The 25,017-nt window shown below is 53.1% G+C and overlaps 10 protein-coding genes across 10 annotated transcripts; 6 read left to right on the top strand and 4 right to left on the bottom strand.

The window, feature by feature from the left end:
- Positions 1-1,975: 1,975 nt before the first annotated feature.
- Positions 1,976-3,193, bottom strand: CLAFUR5_06504 (Mannose-1-phosphate guanyltransferase; the record flags this gene model as incomplete). Its single annotated transcript, XM_047905652.1, has 3 exons — positions 1,976-1,995; positions 2,052-3,119; positions 3,187-3,193. The coding sequence occupies 3 exons, from the start codon at positions 3,191-3,193 to the stop codon at positions 1,976-1,978; spliced, it is 1,095 nt and encodes a 364-aa protein (XP_047762649.1).
- Positions 3,194-6,052: 2,859 nt separating this feature from the next.
- On the top strand, positions 6,053-7,711 carry CLAFUR5_06503 (Phenylacetaldehyde synthase; the record flags this gene model as incomplete). Its single annotated transcript, XM_047905651.1, has 1 exon — positions 6,053-7,711. One exon carries the CDS (start codon positions 6,053-6,055, stop codon positions 7,709-7,711), a length of 1,659 nt encoding a protein of 552 aa, XP_047761648.1.
- A 341-nt stretch (positions 7,712-8,052) lies between these two features.
- On the bottom strand, positions 8,053-8,719 carry CLAFUR5_06502 (uncharacterized protein; the record flags this gene model as incomplete). The annotated part of the gene is made up of 4 exons (XM_047905650.1): positions 8,053-8,149; positions 8,203-8,259; positions 8,320-8,490; positions 8,541-8,719. The coding sequence occupies 4 exons, from the start codon at positions 8,717-8,719 to the stop codon at positions 8,053-8,055; spliced, it is 504 nt and encodes a 167-aa protein (XP_047762105.1).
- Positions 8,720-9,793: 1,074 nt separating this feature from the next.
- On the top strand, positions 9,794-11,476 carry CLAFUR5_06501 (Beta-glucuronidase; the record flags this gene model as incomplete). The annotated part of the gene is made up of 1 exon (XM_047905649.1): positions 9,794-11,476. One exon carries the CDS (start codon positions 9,794-9,796, stop codon positions 11,474-11,476), a length of 1,683 nt encoding a protein of 560 aa, XP_047762501.1.
- Positions 11,477-12,148: 672 nt separating this feature from the next.
- CLAFUR5_06500 (uncharacterized protein) lies at positions 12,149-12,848 on the top strand (the record flags this gene model as incomplete). The annotated part of the gene is made up of 2 exons (XM_047905648.1): positions 12,149-12,400; positions 12,471-12,848. The coding sequence occupies 2 exons, from the start codon at positions 12,149-12,151 to the stop codon at positions 12,846-12,848; spliced, it is 630 nt and encodes a 209-aa protein (XP_047761898.1).
- A 985-nt stretch (positions 12,849-13,833) lies between these two features.
- On the bottom strand, positions 13,834-15,756 carry CLAFUR5_06499 (uncharacterized protein; the record flags this gene model as incomplete). The annotated part of the gene is made up of 1 exon (XM_047905647.1): positions 13,834-15,756. The coding sequence occupies one exon, from the start codon at positions 15,754-15,756 to the stop codon at positions 13,834-13,836; it is 1,923 nt and encodes a 640-aa protein (XP_047762046.1).
- A 1,307-nt stretch (positions 15,757-17,063) lies between these two features.
- On the top strand, positions 17,064-18,531 carry CLAFUR5_06498 (GPI mannosyltransferase 2; the record flags this gene model as incomplete). Its single annotated transcript, XM_047905646.1, has 2 exons — positions 17,064-17,406; positions 17,462-18,531. The coding sequence occupies 2 exons, from the start codon at positions 17,064-17,066 to the stop codon at positions 18,529-18,531; spliced, it is 1,413 nt and encodes a 470-aa protein (XP_047762475.1).
- A 465-nt stretch (positions 18,532-18,996) lies between these two features.
- Positions 18,997-20,364, top strand: CLAFUR5_06497 (uncharacterized protein; the record flags this gene model as incomplete). Its single annotated transcript, XM_047905645.1, has 1 exon — positions 18,997-20,364. The coding sequence occupies one exon, from the start codon at positions 18,997-18,999 to the stop codon at positions 20,362-20,364; it is 1,368 nt and encodes a 455-aa protein (XP_047762465.1).
- Positions 20,365-20,653: 289 nt separating this feature from the next.
- On the top strand, positions 20,654-23,044 carry CLAFUR5_06496 (Transcriptional activator protein acu-15; the record flags this gene model as incomplete). The annotated part of the gene is made up of 4 exons (XM_047905644.1): positions 20,654-21,404; positions 21,458-21,650; positions 21,698-22,641; positions 22,704-23,044. The coding sequence occupies 4 exons, from the start codon at positions 20,654-20,656 to the stop codon at positions 23,042-23,044; spliced, it is 2,229 nt and encodes a 742-aa protein (XP_047762466.1).
- An 81-nt stretch (positions 23,045-23,125) lies between these two features.
- CLAFUR5_06495 ((R,R)-butanediol dehydrogenase) lies at positions 23,126-24,424 on the bottom strand (the record flags this gene model as incomplete). Its single annotated transcript, XM_047905643.1, has 4 exons — positions 23,126-23,368; positions 23,438-24,128; positions 24,190-24,226; positions 24,301-24,424. 4 exons carry the CDS (start codon positions 24,422-24,424, stop codon positions 23,126-23,128), a joined length of 1,095 nt encoding a protein of 364 aa, XP_047762467.1.
- Between the last annotated feature and the right edge of the window lie 593 nt (positions 24,425-25,017).

The raw sequence follows: 25,017 nt of genomic DNA, 5'->3' as shown, positions 1-25,017 counted from the left end.
CGCTAACGATCGTATCTACGTGTTATACGAACCTTTAGCTTACGATACCGCCTAATAAACCTGTCTATCTAATTAAGACTAGCGGGCTTAAGACCCTTCTCTTATAGTAATATATCGGCTATTACTCGTATACTAGCCTTTAATAGCGGGAAATCTCTAAGATCTAGCTCGAGTATATACTTAAGTATTACCCTCTCTTCTAGCTCTATAAGCTTCTTTGAATTAGGCTCGTAGTCACCCCGAGGAGGTCGTCTATTCAATCGATACCCTAGTATAGTTCGAGACGCGTCGTATACCTTTCTAGTAAGTCGATTCGTAATTATCGCGTCGCGTTTTGTAGCCTAGATAGCTAAGGTCAGTTTGGCCTCGTTTAAAGATAATATACGCTATAATTGTAGTTGTATAGCTATATCTATAGAAGTGGTACACTGCTTGGCAAAAGTGGCCCGCTCGGTAGTATAGCCCGCTCGGTAGTAAAGTATATTATAGAATAGGCTATTCTAATACTATATAATAAGGTATATTTCTTCGTAGTCCTACTTCTTCTAACTTACTATCAATATTACTAATAATACTACCTTAAAACTACTAATTCTATTACTATACTATTACTACTCTACTAACCTATTATCTACTATTACCGTACGACTATATTACGTCGATATATATATATATATATTAAGAGTACTAGTAATCGAGCTAATAGAGATAATCGATAAAATATGACTAATTTAAGGTTTAGACCTACCTCTACGTACTTCTACCTTCCGCGACTTCGTATAGATATTCTACCGATACGGTCCTATAGGTACTAAAACGAGCTACCTACTATAGAAGAGCTATATCTACCTTCTTAAGATCGTCTAATAACCGAGCGATATTAGGCCCTAGTTATAGCTTTAGAAAGAGTAGATAATAGCGTCGAATCAGCGATGTCCGAGGTCTATATAAAGTGGATAACAGGTGGTAGTAAGGAACACCGTATGTGGCTTCATGCGGCGTTACTAAAGGTCACTATTGAGGGAACAGCAGCAAGGGAATTATTAATCCACATATCGTCCGCAGATCTGACCTTCTGATTCGAGATTCCGACGTGACAAGAAGCAGCTAGCCGCAAGGCATACTGCATTCCTGATTGTCGACAACGGAAGCAAGATGATGCAAGCTTGCAAGCAGCCTGTGAGGTCTCGCCCGTTGCAGCCCTCCGCGCAAGCAGCATCCAACGGGGCGACGAAGCAATCTCGATGCACGGCGAAAGAGAGGGGCGCTCGCATGCCTGCACGCGTGAAGGTGCATGGAGCCAGTGTTCAACCGTGGGACCAACGTGTGTGTGCATGTTTGCCTCCAACCCTGCCAGCGCGTCTCCCTGCCCTCGAGCCGGCCGCTCCCCGATGTTTTTAGGCACATTCGCATTCGCTAAGAGACCCTTGTCCGAGTCAGAGTGTCGGCATGAGCCTCTTCGGGGCAAGAGATCAACGACACGCGCATACCCGAACGATCGCTGCAAAACATCCAACTCTGCCCCCTCGGCCCTGAGCTGTCCGGCAGCGCTAACATCCATCGAATCACGATACTTTCAAGCAATTGTTACTTATTGCGCAACATCCAGCGTCCACTACTTCATCCTACTCGAACAGCTGTATTTCTGTATCTTGTACATTGTATTGAATTGTAGAGGAGGGTAGTAGACATTCGACCTCGGCCGCCCACCGGCGTGAACGCGCAACGTAATATTATGCTTTTTCCTGCCTTCGCTCTGGCCCCGTGCTATTGGTTCCCGGCGGCGTGGTAAGCACACGCCCGTCGGGCAGCAACAAGATACCATCCATAACGCCAAATACGCCACTAAGGCCTCGTCGCCTGCCGTGCGTTCTATGCTGTTCTAAAGCCGACCGATGCAGGGAAACCTGTCAGAGCTGGAGTGTACCGCTGTTCGGACTGTTCGGAAAGCATCGACTTGTCAAAGAAGCTCAATCTACATGATGATCGCCGGAGCTGTGAAGAGTGTTAGCGCATCGTCTTAAAGTGTGGCGGCGTTAGACTGTACTCACTCTCGACGTTTGCCTTGATGCTCTTGTGTGGCAGCACCGAGGCACCGTTGCAGTAGATTTCGTCGCCAATAGTCACGTCGTCGCCCAACACCGACACGTTCTCGAGGCGTGCCCATCGGCCGACTGTGCTGTTCCAGCCGACGATTGTGCTCTTGACCCATGCGTGCTCCTTGATCTTGCTGCCCGCCAGGAGCACACTGCGCTGAAGCCTGACGCCGTCGCCAATGACCACGTTGGGTCCGATTGTCACGTTGGGGCCAATCTTGCAGTTCTGGCCAATCTTGGCGGATGGATCAATCATGACATTGCCACCGTTCACATAAGACTCCGAGGTTGGAGTGAGCAGCTTGCTGCCCTTCTTGGTCAGGGAGGAGAGGTAGAGGCAGGTACCACTGAGGAAATCCTTTGGCTGACCAACGTCCATCCAGAAGCCCTCGAGATCGAATGAGTGGAGCTGACCAGCCTTGACCATCTCCGGGAATGTCTCCTGCTCGATGGATGTAGGGCGAAGCTCAATGCGATCGAGGACAGATGGGTTGAGGATGTAGAGACCAGCGTTGATGCGGTTGCCAACAAACTCGACGGGTTTCTCAACGAAACGATCGATGCGCGATGGGTGGTCTGGCTTGTGCACAACCACACCGTACTTGGACGGCTCCTCGACCTTGGTCACCACAATGGTACCCTCCTGGCCGTGTGACTTGTGGAATTGTACGAGCTCTTTGAATGGGAAGTCGCAGATGACATCGGAATTGAGAACGAAGAATGGCTCATCATCCTTGCCCAATGTCTTTGCTGCCAGCTTCAATGGACCTGCGGTGCCCAGGGGCTCAGTCTCGACCGAGTACTCGATGTTGACACCATATTGCTCCTCGTACTTCTTCAGCGCTGCGGTCATCATCTCGGGTCGGTAGTTGACGGCGAGCACAATGTCTTTGACGCCCACGGCTGCAAGAGCCTCGATCTGGTGGAGGATCATGGGCCGGTTGCCGAACTCGACAAGGGGCTTTGGGAGGGTGAGGGTAAGAGGTCGCAGACGAGTGCCAAACCCGCCGACAAGGATTAGAGCTGTTGTGAGTGTGAGCCATTGACCTTGCACACATGCTTTGCGCACTGTTGCCGCACATGCACATACCCTTCATATTGGCTGCTTTGGTTTCGGTAGTTGAGATTAAGGTGTTGCGACTCGGCAGGGCCAGCTGCGTGTATGGTGTCGTCTGTCGATGTGGTGGGTCTCTGTAGCGAAGGGCTTTGACTTGCGATGGAGTACAAGCCGACGTCGATGTAAGAGGTGGCAGAGTTTGTGGTGTAGCAAGGAAGTCGTGTTCTGGCGGTCTACAGAACTCAATGCTTGACTTGACACATTGCAGCTCTCTCGACGACGACGATCAGGGTTTCTGCCGAGCCAATTGGAGACTCCACACGCGGCAAAAGGAGGCACGACTATTCTGGTGCCGCCACGCATCTTCATTTGCAAGTCACACGACGTGGAGAACATGAATTCTCACCGTTATTGCCATTGACATATGATTCACTGGTTACACCTCACTTGTTGCATGTGCAGTCAGCATCTTCATCGTCCACTACTTGCGGACACCTCGGCTGGCTCATCATGACACCCAACATGGCCGACAATTGCCTTCATCTTCGCCATGAGCATACCCGACAAACTCGCCACCTTGGCTCAATTGATGCTGACTGAAACAGAAGTGAAGCGTGCAGCTGTGAAAAGGTGAACAAAGCTCGCTGAGACAAGCTGAGGTATCGCCGTTTCACTCTCGTCTTTCGCTCGTTCTTCCTATTCCTACTATATCATACGCGATCCAGACGCGCGACTCGAGCTACTACCTAACACCAGCTATTGCTATCTGACTACATCGCCGCCTTCTGAGCGCGACGACGAAAGACTATCCACTACAATCTATCGACAGCACGGTGTCGTATCTCAGCCAGCAACACAAAAGCATCGTCTAGCTTGCAACTCGAGAGCACGGACATCACTTGAGGCTGCAGCACCTCATTCTCGAGATGGGGGCGGCAGGATCCACTGTCGACTTCTCCGACAAAGCCCCAGTGCCAGCGGGAGCCTCATCTACACATCATGTTGCGCCCTCTACAGAGCCGCAGACGCCACAAGATAGTGCAGTGAAACGGTAGAGAAGTTCAGAAGAACAGCCAGGACCATCTCCGAAGAGGCGTCGGGTTCCTGCCTCAGCGAATGATTCTGCACTGGGCCACGGAGCTGCCAGCACGCCACTTCCTATACTGACGAGGAAGGGCTTAGACACGGTCGCACAGTCGCTCAGCACGCCAGAGTCTGCCACGGTCCTCGAGGCTGTCGAGCCAACTCGGGGGCCAACGCAGCGGGCTGTGAACACTTCGCCGCCATTAAACCATCGTACTGCTGGCACAGGGCTGGGCGATGCTATACAGGTCGCTGCAGACCTCTCGCATGCTGCGATACAAGCCGCGGCAACGCAAGCGTCAGAGGCTGCGCTATTCGAGGGCTGGAAAGAGGCACCAGAAGTCCCGTTGTCCGATGTTCAGAGGCAGCATAATCGACGCGAGATCAACAGAGCTGTAATGCGCCTACAGCATCTGGCCCAATCACCATCATTCGGAGTGCGTACTGACGCCGACCATGATTTCTCTGTCAGGCTCGGCACAAGCATACAGAGGCGTCGAGCAGAAGACAACACAGTTGACTTTGTGCAGAAGGCGAAGGCAGCAAGGGCGAAGGCACGTCGCAAAGCAGCACGAGCTGGACAACCAAAGCGTAGGCTAGTCATGCCTGTCTCGAAGAAGCGACGCCGTTCAAGTGAGGATATTGGAAGTCGTAGCGGGACTAGCGTCTATAAGATAGCGCAGACTGATGGCGACTTGCCGGCCTTTCTTGAAGGAACTGCTGGCCTACAGCGACCATTGCATGGGCTGTGGAAGAACCGGCCAAGTATGACGAAGGAAAGGTGGCACGCTCCACACTGACCAAACCGCCCAAAACAACTGGCGGGATTATGTTCATATCTAAAGGTGTTGTTCTATCTCTCTATTCACATCCACACCACCTTGTTCTTCGTTCTGCTGCGTCTATAGTCACAATGTGTATCTACTGCGTTCTTCTGACCCCTGCTGAATATGATATTCTCCAATCTCTCGGGTGATATGGCTGTCTTGAGCCTGCAGTATCCAGAGCATTGCGCACCTGATGCCTTGTGGGTGCGAAGAGCGGTTTGAAGGTCTTAACAAGGTCTCTTTGCGAGCACTTGATGCCCTTAAGTCTGCAGTAGTGATAGGCTCCTACTATCTGATTCTTTTGAGGTGTTGAAAGGTGTTTGGTCATCTTGCAGTAGCTTCTCCAATCCAAGAAACAGGTGATAAGTTTGCGACGGTAGCATGCGACAACAACACCACATATAGCCAATCCAAGCACGACAACTTGTTCAGTGATAGATCCAGATACGTATATAAATTTGCTGGTTGCAATGGGCCTGATATTGGACAAAGAAAACACGATTGAAGATGTATGTGGTGTTGTTTTTTGGTGGAGGTGGGCGCTTTGGTCCGTATGACGCGTGGGTGGGAGCAAGCATGAGACATTTGATCGTTTCGCTTGCGATCTTGCTGCACTGCAGGGTATAATATCATCGCTCGGTATTCGGTATCGCCAAATGTGGAACCCTAGCTCAATGTTCCTGCCACTTCACATCTCTACGTCGTGCACACCATCGTTACACAACCTCGTTTCATCGCATCTGAACGATTTCTCTTATCTTGCTGACGGCACATGTAAACGAAAGGGCGCTTCTATACTGCTGGCCGATCATTAGACGACAACGCGCCGAGTTTCCGCACCTTCCGATGCGGAATCAGCTGATGCCGCATCCATATTATAGGGAAGTCGTTCCAATAACATTGACACTCACTTGGTCGCCGTCACAAACTTGAATATTCTGACACCTACTCCATCGATCGCTCCAGAAGATCGTGTATTGCGATCTACCATGGCGGGCCCAACAGATGCGGCCAACGGCCACACCAATGGCACCTCAAAACTCGACAATCGCACAGTTCCACCACTGGGCATGACCAGTTCGCAATTCCTCGAAGCCGGAAGCTCAGTATTGAAAGACATAGAAGAATACTACACCAATCTACACTCCCGACCTGTCGTGGCCCAGATCGAACCAGGTTACCTCTCCAAACTCCTCCCTGCTTCACCTCCCACAGAAGGCGAAACATGGAAAGACATAGAGAGAGACATCGAGACCAAGATCATGCCTGGAGTAACTCATTGGCAGCATCCCAAGTTCATGGCCTATTTTCCTGCCAGTAGCACATATCCTGGAATTCTCGGGGAGATGTGGAGTGCTGCATTGACGGCGCCTGCGTTCAATTGGATCTGTTCCCCTGTTGTGACAGAGCTGGAGACGCATGTCCTAGACTGGATAGCTCAGATCATTGGTTTGCCAGAGGCATTCCACTCAAAGAGCACCGGTGGTGGCGTAATACAAGGTTCCGCGAGCGAGGCCATCGTCACAGTCATGATTGCAGCGCGAGAACGCTTCGTGAGACGACAAATCGAACAAGAAGGCCTTACAGACCCCGAAGAAATCGAAGATAGAAGTTGCGAGATCAGAAGCCGACTCGTCGCACTCGCAAGCGATCAAGCCCACTCTTCAAGCCAGAAAGGTTCAAACATCGCAGGCACACGCTTCCGAAGCCTGCCCACCAGACACGGCGACGCCTACGCCCTACGAGGTCACGACCTGAGGAAGAAGCTCCAAGACCTCGAATCGAAGGGCCTCCATCCCTACTACCTCACCATCTCCCTCGGCGCCACCAGCGTCTGCGCCGTCGACGCCTTCGCTGAAATCGCAGAAGTAGCAAAAGACTACCCGAACCTCTGGATCCACGTCGACGCCGCCTACGCTGGCGCCGCTCTCGTCCTGCCGGAAAACCACCATTACTCCACCTCCCTCTCCTTCGTCGACTCCTTCGACTTCAACATGCACAAATGGCTCCTCACCAACTTCGACGCCTCATGTCTCTACGTCCAGAACCGCAACTCCCTCACCTCCGCCCTGGGGATCACACCGCACTACCTCAAGAATGAGTTCTCAGAAAGCGGACTCGTGACGGATTACCGCGACTGGCAGATACCTCTCGGTCGAAGATTCCGTGCGCTGAAAATTTGGTTCGTGGTTAGGACGTTTGGTGTCAGAGGATTACAAGAACATATCCGCCACCACCTCGCTCTCGGGGACCTCTTTGCAGATCTTGTGCGGTCCCGTCCGGACCTCTTCAAAATCCTCTCCCCTCCATCCTTCGCCTTGACAGTAATAACCGTCAACCCACGCAAATCATCCCCCTTACATCTCACGAACGGTGCGCAAGGGTCGGATCCTAGGCCTTTCGAGGAGACACAGAGTGTCATCGATCCGAAGACAAATGGCGATGTCGATCTCAAGGCGGGCAACGAAGTAACGGAAAAAGTTTTCACGATCATTGACAAGCAGAAGGAGTTCTTCTTGACGTCGACAGTGGTGGATGGAGTTTATGCTATCAGGATTGTGTCGGCGAATCCGCTGGCTGAGGAGAGGTATGTCAGGCAGGTGTTTGAGAGGCTTGTTGAGACGGCGGAGGCGGTGTTGGACGGTTAATGATGTGGTTTGGAGGCATGATTTATGTTCTGGTGGGTACTGTGTAAGTCAAGGTAGAGGTAGAGGTAGAGGTCTGGACAGATAGATAGATGACTGATGGCGCTTACGTTTCAATTACGATGCGTGGAGAGTTGCGAGCGTTGATATTTCCATTACAGGCCAAGAATGGTGTTGTGTTGCATATGTTTCATGGGTCCTCTTTGCTCAGCAAGCGTAGTGGCCGTTCGCCACTAGTATTAATGAGTAGGTTCGTGTCCTCGTAGATTAGACATTATGCATTCCCATCCCGTCGTTCTGCAACACTTGCGTGCTTCATCACAAACCACCCAGCCAACCACCCCTCACGGCTCATCAAATCTGGCGACGAAGTCATCCGCTTTTGTGCGCTTCTTGCCAACATGCACAGCTCTCGCCGCATATCTCAAGTACACAGCATGTCTGCGGAGGTCTGTCAGCTATCTTCTCCACTCGACACTATGCGTTCAACTCACAGGACCGCCATAATGAAGAAGAACACCGCAGGCACCCAAGCGCCGTCGGTCGCCCACCTACACGCATGAATGTCAGTACTGATGTCAGGGTTGCTTTAGAGCTTCCTGCAAGCTTACTCGAAGAACATAGCCGTCAAGGTCCCAGTCACAATGTACCCACAAAACAACAAAGTCGTCATGACCAGCGCATAGATCGGATTCAGGACCCAGAAGCGGCAGATGAAGATGTCGAGGAGGGTCCAGAGGAAGCCCCAGGTTGGGACTGGCATCATGGTCGCCCAGCCAGTACTGTTCCGCTATCAGCATTTCGACTTCGAAGTGCGTTGACTTCTGCGTACTCGGGGGAGTAGTCATTGTCCGGTGCGTTAGCTGAGGTAACGGCGTTCACGACGATGGTTGCTATGAGTGTTGCTGTGGACCCGATGAGGAGTAGGACCAGGAGGTCGGCTGGTTTGGCGACGTTGTGCCAGGTTGCGAGGGTTCTTGCTGAATTACAGCGGGTGGGAAGGAGGGTCATGTTGACGGTATTGAGGAATGCGGTCGAAGTCGTGCGCTGAGGGTTTCAACTCATCGAGCTTTTGAGACTTAGGGACACCAGTAGTAAGAGGTCAACTTTGTTCGTGAAAGTGCCGTCTACATAGCGTAGCACAAAGTCTTTCGGCAGCTGAGCAGTACGAAAAAGAACACGAGACCAGCTACCGATCACCTACCTGGAAGGATTCACCATAGCCCCAAAGATTGGTGGCTCGAAGCGAGTGGGAATGTCTAAAGGCAGTAATTCATTGTCTATACGTGGCGATCATGACGGCTGCCGAGACGGGATGGAATGTGGCTATGTTGAGCTGAAGGCCTGGCACGTGCAACCAGAAAGGCGGGCAGAGTCTTTGTGCCTGCTGCTGGGAGTCGCAGGATTGGGCCAAGGCGAAGAAGCATATGTACTACTTCTGTGTGCCGGTGGTAAGAGGCAGAGCTTCGGCGAAGCAAGAGTACTACTGGCCACCATGGCGATCGTAGACGTCGGTCTTGTCGTGACCTTGTCTCGTTGTGCTGGGCTGGTGGTGGTTTGATACTGCGCTCGGGTATAAATTTGTCTTCATCTCAGCCCTACGGTAGGCGTTGCGTCTATACCTTCGCGACCCATACACGCTGCTCAGGCTCTTTCTTCGCGTACTCTACAGATTGGTGGTCTTGGAGCACATGATGGACTTGCAGAATCGCGAGTCTGCGAGGCGGTGTCGGCGTTGGAGATGACGCGACGGGTCCAGGACAGCATTCAGCGCAGGAGAAGAGATATTGGAGGTGATGATGAGGGTGGTAGCTGGTATGAGAGCAGGATGCCGGTTGATGAAGCATCCTCGCTCGGCCACGATTGTGCCGAGATGCCGAAGGCCTGGACGGAAGAACTTCTCCACTTCCTGCCTCTTCTCTACTTCAGGAACACGAACAAACCTTCGTGTTGACAGGATTGCCAGTGCGGAGTGCATATCACTCATCGGCTCCACAGATCGATCGGCGTCATGTCAAAATGTCGTGTCCTCGAACTTGTGATCCTGGATCAGTCACTCGCACCGGCTGAGGCAACTTCGTGATCATGGCGCCAGCATTGTCGACATTGGCCCTCGCTGCTACTTTACACGCCGCGTACACCTTCGCTGGATCAAGCGGCAGTCATGCCATCCACCTTGATGTTCCAAGCACCTGTGAAGGAGCCTCGATCAAGCATTCCCCATCGTACACATCCTTCTCCTTCGAGCCAGCGTTCTGGGTAGAGTTCTTCGGCAACTTGACAGAACCCAACACTTTCACCTTTGGTGCTATCAACACGCTGATCGAGCATGGCCTCCGTCCGGTCATCCGCCCAGGTGGCATTACCATGGACAGCTTGATCTTCGAACCAACAGCAGGCGATCCCGTGAGAACCACTAGCCCGGCAGGAGGTGTGTACAGAACAACAGTCGGGCCTGCTTACTACGAGAGCTGGTCCAATTTCCCAAACGGGACCGACTTTGTCTCGACGCTGAATTTCGGCAACGACAGTCTGGACATTGCTCGAGATATGGCAGTTGCCTCTGTCGAGTATCAGCCGGACTTGATCAAGTACTTTGAGCTTGGCAACGAGCCTACGAACTACCCTCCTGCTCGATGGGCCAATTCAACTGAAAATTATGTAAGACAATGGCAAAACTGGACCGCGGAGATCGATGCTGCTGTGAATGGTCGAAGCAAGGGCGAGTGGTGGGCCAGCTCAGCGACAACGGATGAGACACCACTGCACGTCCGGCCTGCCGATCTCATTCCTGCCGGTATCAACTCAGGAGGGGAGGTCGCAGAGTACTCAATTCATAGCTATGCATTTGCCACGTGTGACCCGGAGAGAGCCGCGCTGGCCACGACTGCAAACATCCTCAACCACACCGGCCTTGTCGAATATGCGGACACAGAGATTGTGCCCTCCGCACAAGCCGCTCTGGACTCCGGTAAGCCATGGATCATCGGCGAATTCAACTCGATTGCTTGCTCTGGGCAACCAAACGTGTCCGACTCGTTCGCGCAAGCGTTGTGGGAAGTAGACACCGAGCTCATCTATGCGGTTCGCAATGCATCCGCGACATATCTGCACCAAGGAGCGACATTAGTGTTCCAGAGCAACCAGCAGACCAACAGCGCGGGCGACGATGGTACACCTGGCTTTTCCACATACTCAATGCTCTATCCCGTAACAAGCTCGAAGCGCGGCGAGCAGAGAACACTTCCTGGTTTTGCTGGCATTCTCTTCCTTGCGGAGGCGTTCGCGGTGCAGGACACTCAGATTCGAGCCTTGCCAACGCCTGAGGGCCTAAGCGAAGATCACTTCTCGGCATACGCGTTCTATCTTGGTGATCGCCTGACGAAGCTGGCTCTCATCAACATTAGACCGTATCACGCCAACTCCACCAGCGACTATGCCGCATCCTTCAAACTTCCTTCCCAGTCCAAGCATGGTCGCTTCAGCCGTGGACAAAAGGCTTATGCCAAGAGGATGACGGCTCCGCACGTTGACGAGAAGGATTCTAGCAAGGTGACATGGGCTGGTCAGTCATTCAAGAACGGCACTTCTGTCGAAGAGGTCGCCATTGAGCAGATTGGCAAGGATGACATCGTGACGGTCAGAGGCAGCGAGGCGTTGCTGATCTTCTTCGATCAAGACGAGTGCTATGGTCTCGAATCGCCGACTAAAGGGAAATCGTGGGGCAGACGGTGGCGGCATTGGTGGTCTCGATCTAGTTCAGTGTAACAGTGCTGACGATCAAGAATAGATCTTTATGAAGTAGATGCCATTGTGCGTTAATGTAATACTGCATACACCAGACAGAAGAAGAGATGAGTTCAATTGTTCCGGGTATTGGCCCAGCCACGCAAGAGTCAGATTGTTGGTATCGATAGTGCTGTATTCGAGTGCTGGATCGGTATGAGAGACATTGGCTGGACCTCGACCGACGGTGTACCACTATGTACCACCTTTGTGACTAACAGATTCAGGCACGAACCTCTACTGAGATCCAAAATACCATATGGCAGGTCACACAGCATCAGGGGAACGGCGTCCAGGGCTGAAACCTCCACATTGTTATCTGCAGTCATCGCTTGGCGAGAACGGCTTCAGAAGATCTCTGGCGAAGCTGGAAACGTGGTAGAGAAGCCATCAGCACATGGCTCGCAATGGCAACGCCGTGGCATTATCACGAGAAGCGCTGCGAGTGCGAATAACTCGATACCATTCTTGGATAATGCTAACCATGAATGAAGGAAGATGTGCAGCAGCAATACCTACCCACGAGGCATATAAGACTCAACTCCCACCCGACAACTGACAGACCAGACACAGCAACAACAGCTTCACGGCACAATACAACACAACTACGCACTCCTTACCACCAACCACACTCGCTTTAAACCACCATCCAAAATGAAGACCTTCGCCCTCACCACCCTCCTGGCCCTCGCCACCGCCGCCGTCAGCATGCCATCAGGCGACGACGTCCTCTCGACCCGCGGCGACCGTGACAACTGCTACAAGATCTCCGACAAGGACGCCCGCGGCATAATCGACTCCTACTCCAAACTCGTTCGCGGCGAGAAGTACGCCAACGACAACGTCCTGGCTGACAAGCACAAGTACTACTCGCACTCCAGCCAGTCTGCTCATGGAGGACGCTCTGTACGTAGATTCCCACCCACCTTCCATAAGGTATCTAGCATGTAGTGCTATACTAACGCATACATACCAGACCCACAATGGCCTGGTCTCAAGCAGCAAGAAAGAATTCCTCAAGCGCGTCAAGAACAGCGAGCGTGTCGGTCGTGTCAAGACGCTTGATTACGTCGTCAAGTGCAACGACATCTGGGTCTACTCGTACGTCGATGGGTACGGTGATAGCAGGGACGATATCTATGGCTTCGACATCCACACGGTTGAGCAGAAGAGGAAGGACCGTGGATTCCAGATTGCGAGGACGAGGGGGGAGTTCGATAGTGTGGCGCTGAGCAGGGGGTTTGATGGGGGAGATCATGATGGCAATGGCGGTGATAGGGATGATGATAGGGACAATGACAAGGACAAGAATGGCAACAAGAAGGATGAGGACGACAAGGAGGATAAGGATTGAAGTTCCTATCCTATCTTGATCTGATCTCACGATCTGTCTTGGGAGAGAAACTTTTAGCTTCCTCCAGCCACTCCTTTAGTTGTTCGAAGCTCCACACCCTTGCTCGAGAGTGTACCTAGCATCTTCCTGTACAGCATCCCCCCCCCACACATACGAGCGCTCGCTACCCCAGTGCCCTCCACTCTCCAACGCTACGCACGGGTGAACCACGTCTCTCACGTCTCCGTGATACTGTACGACCCAGCCACTCTCCTCCACACCACACCACACCACACCACACTCAAAGCCAACATCCAAGCAGACGACAAAATCCCTCGATCCGACGCTTCCTACATGTACCCAACTTCAAAACAAACCCCTGAGTGAGCTATACTGACCATCATAATCGACAGCTGAGCCAACTCATGTGCGCGCGACACGTCCAATGGCAGTATGCCGCCGGAACGAAATACCGCCTCCATCTACCAGCCCGTCGGGACGTATTTCCCCATCGCAGAGGACTCCCTTGGTCTTTCTCGTGAATTTTGACACTGGGGCCATGCGGCCCTTCACCTCGGCCTCTGTATGTACGTGAGCTGCACGAGCCTCATGGACGGGACACCAACATCAGTACAGCCTCGTGGACGATTAGCGAGTAACAGGACTTCAGTATGATAGAACCCTCCATGTGTGGATTCCACGGCGTTAGACGCCTGTTTTGGGAATACAACACTCCCAATATCGATCTCTTCACCCTGACCCAAAATGCTGCTTGGTAGGTATCTTACGCTGTGCTATGCTATACTGTACTCTGCATATATCTGTCATGCTATGCACCGCGCCGACATCATCATCAATCGCGTTCTGTCCATGGGAGAGTCCCATCCGTCCATGACAAACTCCATATGTATGTACAAACTCCCAAAGTAGCGCCTTTTTCGTCCCGTGTACCGTTTCCCTCATCTCAAGCTACAGACCTCTTGCGTAGTCGGTCACGCATCCTCACCTAGAGATCGTGCGCCTTACTGCCGCAGAGAAGGCGTTTGAGGCGGCTCGTTATGGATTTCCTTGATTTCGTCTTGCCGGGTGAAAGCAAGCGATCGCCTTTGGCAGGCATTGCGTGACCAGAAGCGGCATCAGCGGTGGATGTGCTCTCTCGGTGCCTCTTATTGATTGAGCTTGTCTGCCGACTGCCTTTTAACGGTGGGGTAGTTGCGCCGTCAGTCTCTGGATGTGCGCTGCCACTTGACGGCGCGCGACTTGGCGATGGAGACGATGCTGCAGAGCCCGTTTGCTCAACGTTTGCAAGTGGCGAATGTATTTGTGCTTTTGGAGGTGTTGCATAATCCCGTGACAAGTCCTCCCTAGAGGTCTCCTGCAATGGATCGTGCGAAATGTGCAAGTCCGGTCGTCGGGCAGCCTGTTGGTTGTTCTTGCGCCGATTGCTTGCAGCACGATGCACCAAGACCGTACTCGAAGAGTCTGCGCGCCCTCGTCCAGTCTTGGTTATGCTCGAATTCCGGCTGGTCGCTTCTGGCTCATCAATCACAGGGACGCTGGCGATGCTAGACCGGTTACTCCGAGTAAGCAAGCTCGTTCTTCGGATGATACCCGAGCCAATGCTCTTCATACTGTTTCGCGAGTCGAGTGAGAATGGCGTGGGTGAGCCAGGTGGTGTAGCCACAAACGAAGCACCGGGCTTTGCGGGCGAGGCCGGCATCGAAGCTGCCCCATCCTTATCGTCGTACCTGTAGCTAGGGCTCCACCCTTCCTTGAATGCAACCCAGATACCTGTCATCGTAATGATGTCGCGCAGTCGATCGTCAGTGTTGCACTGTTGCATGCCTCCGACATTTTCGTCCGCTTCATCCTCCATGTCTATGCCGCTCAACTGTGGCGTGCTGAGAGGAGTGAGAGCGGACACTTCGGGTACTTTGTATGTGTCGTTGATACCGAGTCCGTTACGGGCGAGAGTCGCGATGACAGGATGTCTTCGGCTGTTTGGTGAGATGGTGCTGAAGTTGAACCTGCGCTTGCCGTCCTTGGTCGTAGTTTTGGCGTTGTCCTTCGCCCGCTTCAGAACCCAGCGTACCATCAGAGTCAGGCCATGCTCGTCGGTATGAGCAAACTCATAACCACCGCTCGTGGTCTGGTAGGCGTCCCATACCTCACCCGTGACCATGTGAATCGTGACTTTCCCCGCTCGCGCCTTCTCTTCATCCTTGCGTCCTTTGCAGATCAGACCGATCACATCCCTCGCCTCTTGCTCCTCATCGTGCTCCTCGTTGCTATACTTCTCGGCCTTGAGCACTATCAGATCGTTGGGACATAAGCTATGCTTCGACTTGAACACCTTTGTGATGGCACGTATCAGGCGGACACTGAAGTTGGCTGACGGAACAACTTCGAGGGCAGGTCGCGGTCGTTGGTTGGCGCTAAGTCGATGGAGTTGTAGCAATGATCGCGGGCGTCGATGTAACTTCTGTCGCGCCTTGGACTCAGGAGGAGGATGACATATGCTGAACTGTGTCTTGGGTCTCGCCGTCTTCTTTGCGCGCAGCACATCGATGCTGCCTTCCCGCGAACCTCCATCCGAGTTGCTGCGAGTGTCGGGCTCTGCGAACATGAGGGAGCCACTGCTGCGACTCGGACTAGGCAGACCGCCGTCTACCGAGACGGTTGCAAGGATGGGTCGCTTCGTCAAAAGGCTTGATTGGGTATGTTTGTGGGCGTCATGGTTTGTCTTGCCATCGGCATCGTGGCTGGCGCCAAACGGATTGATCATGGACAGGAGATTGCTGGGCAGTCTCGACGTGGTCCATTGTGCTAAGGTCGGCTGTTGCTCCTGCGGTTGTTGATGTGGTTGATGTTGACGTGCATGCTCGACTGCAGATGGTGGGGCTGCCGGAGACGTGACTGCTGCCGCCATTGCATCCTGGCTCCCGCTGTGTAAAGCAGCGTCGATGTGTGGGTTGGGTGTTTGCGCGAGAGGGAGGAGTCGAGAGACGCATGCATGCATCAAGCGAAGACACCTTGTTGGGCAGTCAGGAGTTGATTGGGAGTCGGATCCAGTGCAGTACCCAGGTAGTTCGGACGTCTAGCACTCCTCCTGCCAACGTGCTGGATGTCTCCTCACGACGTTGCAGAGCCCTACCTAGTAGGTAGCCTCCGGCTTGGTGCGGATAGCCTCCAGCAATGGAAGCGGCGATCTCCAACGGTGGAAACAGATCTGGTGGCTGAACGCTGATCTGATCAGCGCACGCTAGCACCACTTTCCGCGTTCTGCAGAGAGCTGAGCTTCTGAAGGAGTAATAATCGTGGCAGCAAACGCGCGACATGAAGCGGGACGAGAAGAAGGCAATTGTGTAAGTGTCTCCCAGCAGTCTGTTTGCATCGCACATCAGGCCGCTATTTCTTTGTGTACTTCATCATGCCCCTGTACCTGGCTGTGCGCACAATGAACAGTCTAGATCCCGAAGATCCGGTATGGGTGATGATCACTTTGACCGAGCTGGGGTATATGATGTACACTGTACAGTATCGCGAGGTCAGCTTAGCGAAAATAAGTGCTGGTAAATTAGACCAGCCCAACCAACATTCACGCGGGCGAACTGGTGTTTGGTACTGCACGGCTTCTGCGGGCTCGGGAACGAACGAAACAGCCACTTTGGTCCATCGTTTCAGCTGCTGAAATCCTTGTTTCGTGCCGCGTGCGGGGAGGCGGATAGTTCTTTCAGCCGCTTCTCCTTTGCACTTTGCACATGCACTCGTTCTCGCAACATTTCCTCTTCCGAGCCGACTGTCTACGCTGTGGACCAGCCTGACGAGTATTCCATCGCCAAGGCATCCCAGAACATCATACCGCGCGCCTGACCGCCAGCCACGGAGCCTGCATTGGCGACACTTGGGCCGTGTCGTATCATCTCACCGCGTGTGAGGCTCCTTCTCGGCTTGGAGGCACGCTGCGTGAGCACGACTAAGGATCAAGCCATCAAAGCTATTGGGCTAAAGGCAAAAGCTGTCTTGTTAGTGCTTGTGCAGCAGTAACCTATCACGCGTGCCACTGCAACAGAAGCATTGTGAAGGCTCTCATCGCAGCTTCGCATTCCGAGGAGTGAGGAATCCTTCGCAACAACTGGACTTGCGGTACGCTCAGGCAACCGCTTTCTGTGAGGCACTTTCCACAACCATTCCGAGGCCACGCCAAAATCCCCAAAAACCGTGGCTGGAGCCGAAATGGCGGACGTCAAGGCACCAGCAGACGACACTGTCCAAACGGGTACGACAAACACGAGCCTCACACGACTGACCGCAATTTTCTGCTCATGGAAATTTCTTCTTCTGCTCGTGGCCGTAGCCAGTCCGGGTCCCGGATATGACACTTCCACCCAGATCTTACTCGATCGACACCGCTGTGCTCCCGACTCATGGCCCTCGCTTGTTACAGGATGGCTTGCGCTCAAGCTGACAAGATGGGACGCCATTTATTACACGAGCATATCAGCCCGCGGTGTTGTCTACGAGCAGGAATGGGCCTTCAACTCAGCTTTCCCAAAGGCAACTAACCTCATAGCCCAAGGTGTGTCGATTCGGTCTCATAGTTCGCAGCACACCAAGCTAAGTATCATTTTCAGCGCTCCCTTCTAGCATCTGTGATGGCCATACGTTGGCAGGGATACTATTATCCCATCTTACGCATCTCATCGCTGTCCTTGTCCTCTATCAGCTCACGGAAAGCATTGTCCCGGCACCCCGTGGCAAAAAGAAAGAGATTGCATTCATCACAGCATGCCTTCACATCTTGTCGCCAGCTGGACTTTTCTTGTCGGCTCCCTATGGAGAGAGCACGTTTGCCGCAGTCAATTTCACGGGAATGCTGTTCTATGCAAAGGCACAGCAAGAATGTGATATGAGTCAATCCAGGCCTCTGAATGTCGCACTTTACACTGTCTGCAGTGGCATTGCGTTCAGCGTTGCTGCTTTGATGCGCAGCAATGGCTTGCTCAGTGGCCTCATACTGGCTTGGGATGCTGTGGCTTACATCAAGCAGATACCACTGATGCTTCGTGGACAGTTGATCTCGTCACTTGTGCATCTTTGCAGCACTCTTGTCGCGGGCTCACTGATCGCGCTGGCATACGCTCTTCCACATCTTGAGGCATACTTGCACTATTGCACCGGAGACGACGACAGACCCTGGTGTAGTCGCTCGATCCCAAGTATCTACTCATGGGTCCAGAGTCACTATTGGGGTGTCGGCTTCCTGCGTTACTGGACTTTGTCAAACCTACCTCTCTTTGCTCTTGCTGCTCCTATCATTGTGGTGCTGACTGCGACAGGTTCGATAGCCCTTAATCAGAGGTTCCATGACATGCACGACGGCGATGCTGGATCTGAAGAGATGCACCGCTTTACACGACTGATGGCGCGATTTGCCTTGCCTCAAGTGTCTTTGGCAGCATTAGCGGCATCCAGCTTTCATGTGCAGATCATCAATCGCATATCTTCTGGCTATCCTGTCTGGTATATTGTGCTCGGCATGGGAGTCCTTCGACTGAACAGATCAGCACGACCCAGACCTCCGTGGTACCCGGGACGACTATCGACGTTTCTGGCACGTCATTCGCAATGGCTTGTCCGCAGCATGGTCATATACGCGCTCGTTCAAGGAGGGTTATACGCTTCCTTTATGCCACCGGCTTGAGCGCTAGGTTCCAAGGCTGTTCTCCGTCGTGTGTTGCAGGGTTGATGATGCTCGACACGGCCGCCCATGCAGGGAACATCCGGGAGCACGCTTTGAAGTCCGCCAGGGGTCGGCATCTGCAGTCAAGCAGGATTTGCACGCGATAGCTGGGTCATGCTTACAAGGAGGACAAAGCCACCCCACGAGTCATGCGCGATTCTTGAAATTCTCCGAGTCCTCCAGCGGAAGGCGACGTAGATTTGAGGTGTCTACGGCTACAACATAGTGGAACAAGTCCAACGATTCTAGGGCAACATTAACCGCTCTTCAAGATACGCTTATTCAACCATCGATACGATACACGGGGAGGACGACAAGTTGTACTTACGATTAGAGCCCGGACCACCAAGCTTTGTTAGTGCTGAGAAACACGCGTACCAAGTTTGTCCTCCTTATAAACACAACCGATAGCTGCACCTCTGCTGAATGGTTTCATGGAAAGTGTTCATGACCATATACGTATCTACGACTGGCCTATCCACTCCCAGGACGCGTTTCATCATCCCGCGCGCTGGTCGCGTGGACGAGGCGTTGGGAGCCCGATCGCTTGGCGAGCTTTGGCCGCCCGAAAACGAATCCACAGTTTCGCCGACGGAAACTGATATCATTCTGCTTGACAAACATGATCCACTACAAAGATGGAGTCTCCGCGCAATTCGAGTCGGGCAAGTCATGGCTCCCAACATCGCCATTGTCGTCGACCACCACCCGGGCCGTACGTGGTTCACCTCGAATGATGTTGTGCAAGGGCGCATCGTTCTGGAATCCAGGCGAAGGCCGTTGTCCATACAAGGGGTGGATGTCCTCCTCGAAGGAATCATGAAGACACGCGTCGAGCCTCCGAAGCCTAGGGAAGAAGCGCTCAGCTTCTCTGAGCATTCTGGGACTGCACGAATAGAGCATGCTGTCTTTCAACGTCAGGTTCAACTCACGCCAATTCAAGACAGCCCCAGTACTTCATCGAAGCTTGAGAAGCACCAATTCTCATTCGCTACGGAAGTGCCTCTTCTTGCTGCTTGCTGCAAACGTATCAGAAAGTCAGACGATGATCAATACTCTCTTCCTCCATCCCTCGATGTACGCAGGGGTCGCATTCGGGTCGCCGTCAAGTACAGGATACGAGTGGTCTTGAAGAGATCTGGTGCCCTAGAGCGCGATGTCACCACCATGGAGGAACTTGAGCTGAAGTCACTGGCTCCCCCGGATATACATATCCCAGACAGCGAGAAGCCTTTGCGAAGTACAGCTATCCTGTCAGCGAGCGACTCTCGTAGTCTGAACGATTCGGTTTCCGGACTGCCACAGTACTCGCCTGCAATAATGCTTCACATGGGCCTGCCATCCACTGCAAGGCTTCGACCGGAACAGCCTTTGGACATCTTACTGAAGATATTTGCACCTCCGGAAATCATGGCCGATACTGGCGGTCTTTGGCTCGGTAGTCTGCGGCTTCGTCTAAAAGGCACTCTCGCTGTCAACCTCAACCATACGCTTACGCGGATGCTGAAGCTGACCGAGCTATGCTCTTTCGCTGGTCACCAAGCCATCGATGTAGACGGCGGCGCCAGCAGATTTGTCATCCCCAGCTCCTTGTGGAAGAATGTGAGAGTGCCATTGCTGAACTCGTCATTCAAGACATGCTGCGCGCAGTACACATACAAGCTAGAGGCCGTTGTCAGGCTGCATGCACCTGCATGGAGAAGGCCCCGGGAGATGACGGCCAGCATGCAGGTTGAGATGCAGACTGGACCTGACGCGGGCATGCCACCTGCACCAGCATATTCACCCATGTGAGCAGGAACGAAAAGTGGTTCAAGAGAAGCTGCGATGGCTTGGCGCGGGCATAACTCCGGCTGGTGCGAGCCACGTCATGACGGAAAAGTCGGGCTCCCTCACGTTCGGGTCGTCACCCGTGCCTCTTCATTCGCGGTGCTTGCCTGAAAAGACTGACAAACTGTAGCTCGCTATGGTCGTGGCTAAGAATGGCTTAAGCTTAAGACATTAAGCTTCTCATTGGGCGCAGAAACAGAACAGCACTTCGATCCTGGAATGGAGTCTTCCTTCCTCTCACCCCACAGCTTCGATGGAGCACAAACGCCGAAGAGTGACGAGAGCATGCGATCGATGCAGGATCCTGAAAACAAAGTGCGACGGGCAGCAACCTATCTGCTCTCGATGCAGTGCATACGGCTATGCTTGCAAGTGGAATCATGGCGGCCGCCGAGGCATCACGCACCCAGATGTGTCGCTCAGCTTGGGCGCGACCCCATCATCAGTAGCACCTTCGGAGCCAGATATGACATCCTTACAGGAAGCCGTTCGCGCCTACGATGAGCTGCTGTCGACCCTGCGTACAAACGTGCCCGAAGGCGAGCGAGCGAAGGTGGATCTAGCCCAGGCTCGAATCCGAACACATCTACCCAGCGAACTTTGGGACCAATTACCGAGCCCAAAGGCGTCTGAAGAGACTGAAACGCAAGACAATTACGGCACCACCGAGAGCAGACCACGTTCTGCCAAATACCTTGGCTGGTCAAGTGATGTTGAATTCGTGAACTCGATCCAGGAGCTTCTTCGGGACTCACGCCTGGCTGATCAGCCCTCGGTCTGTGAGAGCTACGAGAAAACAGACAGCACTTCCCAGAGGAACAGTCAGCAGTATCCTCTCAGGCTCCCTACCCGTAAGATCGCCGACCACTGGCTGGAGACCTTCTTTGCGACAATACACGTTGCGCATCCTGTCGTATGCCAGCAGAGATTCCGCTTGCAGTACGTCAAGTTCTGCGAAAGTCTATCGACGAGTGATGTTTCACGAACGTGGTCGGCTACATTTCGTGAGTGAACATTCCGTCGGCATGAGAGCTTGCAACCTGCTAATCGTCCGTAGTCTCGATCTTGGCGCTCGGCTCATACTACGACACGTTCTCGAATGGTGAGAGCTGGGACTCTTGTACTCATGAAGGTTACTTCATGTACTCTCAAGCCATGACAAAGAGTCATGGTAGCGAGCACAGCCGCGACTACGTTTGCCTCTTGATTGTGCAATGCTTGTACTTGTTGGCTACAGTGCAGACCGACAAGTAAGCGCACCGTGGCATCCAAACAACACCATGGCTAATGAAGGCAGGTGCTGGACAACGCTAGGTACCGCCATCAGAATTGCCCAAAGTCTAGGACTCCATGTCGAAGACGAGGCTACTCGGCGAGAGTCACATCACTTCCAGATAGAGCACGAGATGCGCCGCAGGACTTGGCATTCCCTCTATGTCCTTGACCGCTTACTGGCGCTACAGCTAGGCAGGCCTCTAGCCATCAATCACGCCGACACCGCCGTGAAGCCACCGAGCCAGATCGATGACATGGAGTTTGATCTGGCCGGAGATCGCATTCCAGATCCAACGTTCTCGTGGAGACCGCAATTCGGCGACTACTTCAGAGCCGTGGTACGCTTCTCCCACATCGTAGGATCCGTTGTGCGAGATTTGTATAGGCCAAACTCCCAGCAAAATCTCGACTTTGAGCTAGTGGAAGACATCGATAAGAGACTGCTACAATGGAGATCCGAACTGCCGCAGTCACTACGATTCGATATGGAGCATTCTACTGATACAACGGTGACGCTTCGACGACAAAGGAATATCCTTTCCATCAAGTTTCACCATCTCCGAGCATTGCTACATCGCGTACACCTCTGTCTCCCATGGCTCCTCTCCGAAGACTCGTCTATAATGTCGATTTCAGACGCTGAAAGGCAGCAGATAGTGAGCTCGGAGGCCATTTGCGTGTCAGAAGCTCGAGCTATTGCGCGGACCATGGAAAACGTCAACAACGAGCAGGACCTTGTCCACGATTTTCCTTTCTGGCAGATGATTTCCTGCCTCATATGTGGTGCCTCGATCCTCCTGGTAGCAAGCAAGTTTCAGGTACCACCTTCGCCTGTTGATACTGTAACGGCGTTAGAGGCGGACGCGGCTGTGTGCATACGAATCTTTGATGCGTTGAGTGCGCATTCTGATGCTGCTCGCTTGGCGGCGAAGATGATGCGCGCGTTGCAGTTATACAAACGATCAAGTAAGCAAACATTCCACGCGGTATGCCTGCAGCAACGAAACCTCACTAACCATTAGGTCTAGCTGTACCTCTTCCATGGAGACCGCGCAATATACGCTCAAGCGTAACCCAAGAGACAGCATTTCCAACGCCATCCTACGCTAGCACACCTTTCACCACAGCAGCGACTGACTATGGATCTGCCAACTGGGTTACGAACGACAGCTGGCCGTCGGAGTGCTCAGACTCTCTATCTTGGTCTTCACAATTCGTGACGCTGGACGACTTCTTTGACCCAGGGCTTTATCTGGGGGCCGACATGGCAAGTGCTGTAGGCGTGCCACCGATGCAAACTGTGCCTACAGCGCCACTGAACAACAACATGCAAGTCATGCAACCAGGAGCTCTACCGCAATGGCCATAGAGACCATGGGCTGTGGAATGGGACAACGCACTTTCCACAATCATACTGTGCTGTACAGCCGATACCGAACCCTCGCCACGCTCAACGTAGTGATCCTTGCACATCAACGAGGATCTTGACATGCTTGTCCTTCTCGTTGATCAACGCCAGATACCCATCATCCACCAGTCGATCCATCTTGATCTTGCTAGTGATCATACTATGCGGCTTCAACTTTCCAGCCCCGAGCGCGTCCACGACGCCCTGGAAATCCTTCTTCTGATACCCAAGCACGGCTTTATATGACGCCTCGCGGAACACAAGCCAATTCGGATTGAACGGGACCTAGCAGAAAAGCGCGTTAGCTGAGCGTCAACCATCTCGGAACTCTCCGCGGCAAATGCATATCTTTACCTCCTTCTCCCAAATCGCCACATTCACCACCGTGCCCCTACTCCTCACACTCTCACAAGCCGTCTGCAGACTCTTCGGAACCCCGGCACAATCAAATACAATATCCGGCCCATTCAACCCTCCACAAAGTTCCAGACACGTCGACTGCACGTCCTGCTTGGAAGGATCAAGCACATGGTGCGCGCCAAACTCTTTCGCAAAGTCTTGCCTCTTCTTCGCAACTTCTGCACAAATCACGGTGTGCGCCCCGCGACCTAGGAGAACTTGCACGACCGCCAGCCCGATTGGTCCCCCTCCTATTACCAGGCACTTCGCGTCCTTTAGCTGCGCGATCGGGCTGGCGTCTACGGCGTGCCATGCTACGGCTAAAGGCTCGACCAACGCTCCAATGTCGAGGTCGACGTTCGAGGGGAGTGGGAAGATGGCTTCGCTGGGGAGCACGACTGCTTCGGACATTCCACCTCCGCCGCCAGAGAGACCGACGAAGCCGCCGTTGGGGCAGGCGTTTTCGGCGTTGACTTTGCAGGCGCCGCAGTGGCCGCAGTAGATTGTGGGTTGGACTGCGACTTTTTGCCCTTCTTTGAGGCCCGTCACGCCTGCGCCGATTTTCTTGACTGTGCCGGAGAATTCGTGGCCGATTGTTATGGGGATGGATTCTTTGGTTACGGGGTGGGGGGACTGGGGAGAGAAGCTGGGAGGTGGGAGATGGATGTTAGCGAGGATGTGGTGCGATGGAGATGGGGAGGATTTACTTGGGTCCTCCTAGGTATTCATGGAGATCTGTTCCGCCTGGGAAGGTATCAGCCATACTCGAACGCAGCTTGGGAAATGTCTCAACAGCTAGGTATGCCTTTCACACTTACAGATTCCAACAAAGGCAGGCTCGATCATGACCTGCCCCTCGCCGCATTCTGGAATGGGGATATCGTCTTTGATCTGGATGTCTTCTTTGCCGTAGTAGCGGGCTGCTTTCATGGTGGGTGCCATTGTGGGTGAATATGGTATGGATGGTTTGCGTGACAAGGATTGGATGTGGAGGTTTTATGGGTCAAGGGTTTTATATACAATATCCCAACAGGGTGGAAAGATGTAGATGCTACTGCTTATGAGAGATGTCACGATACTTGTCTCTCCCCTTCATCGTCGTGTCTCTTCTCCTCCCGGGGCATGTAGGTACCTTCTGCCCGAGAGGCCGACGTCACATGTTTGGTGGGGTGAGGAGGGGTTGTGGCAGTACCGAAGCAAGGCACATGCGGTGATGCTCCCGTGTCGTTCTTTGTTGGTGACAAGATCTCATGATGTGTCTGTCGACGATTCCAACATGAGGCTGTAGAATATGGATTGTAGCAGGCAAGAGCGATGAGTGTCGGGCTGTCCATCGCTGTCCTGGAGCCAATGCAAGATCCTCGGCGGTCCCAGCAATTTGGGAAGGAGGCCCGAGCGTTGTCGCGAACAGAACGCGTTGATGAAGTTCTTCTCTGTTGAATACCGACATCAACCTGAACGTCGACACCCTTGGTAGTCGGAAGTCGTGACTGCTTCGATGCTCGATGAATCTGGACGAGACTCCCTGTTCTTGT

This window comes from Fulvia fulva, chromosome 5, assembly GCF_020509005.1.
Source record: "Fulvia fulva chromosome 5, complete sequence".
Taxonomy (NCBI): Eukaryota; Fungi; Ascomycota; class Dothideomycetes; order Mycosphaerellales; family Mycosphaerellaceae; genus Fulvia; species Fulvia fulva.
Note: the sequence above shows the minus strand (reverse complement) of the source record. Positions and strands in the feature narration are given on the sequence as shown.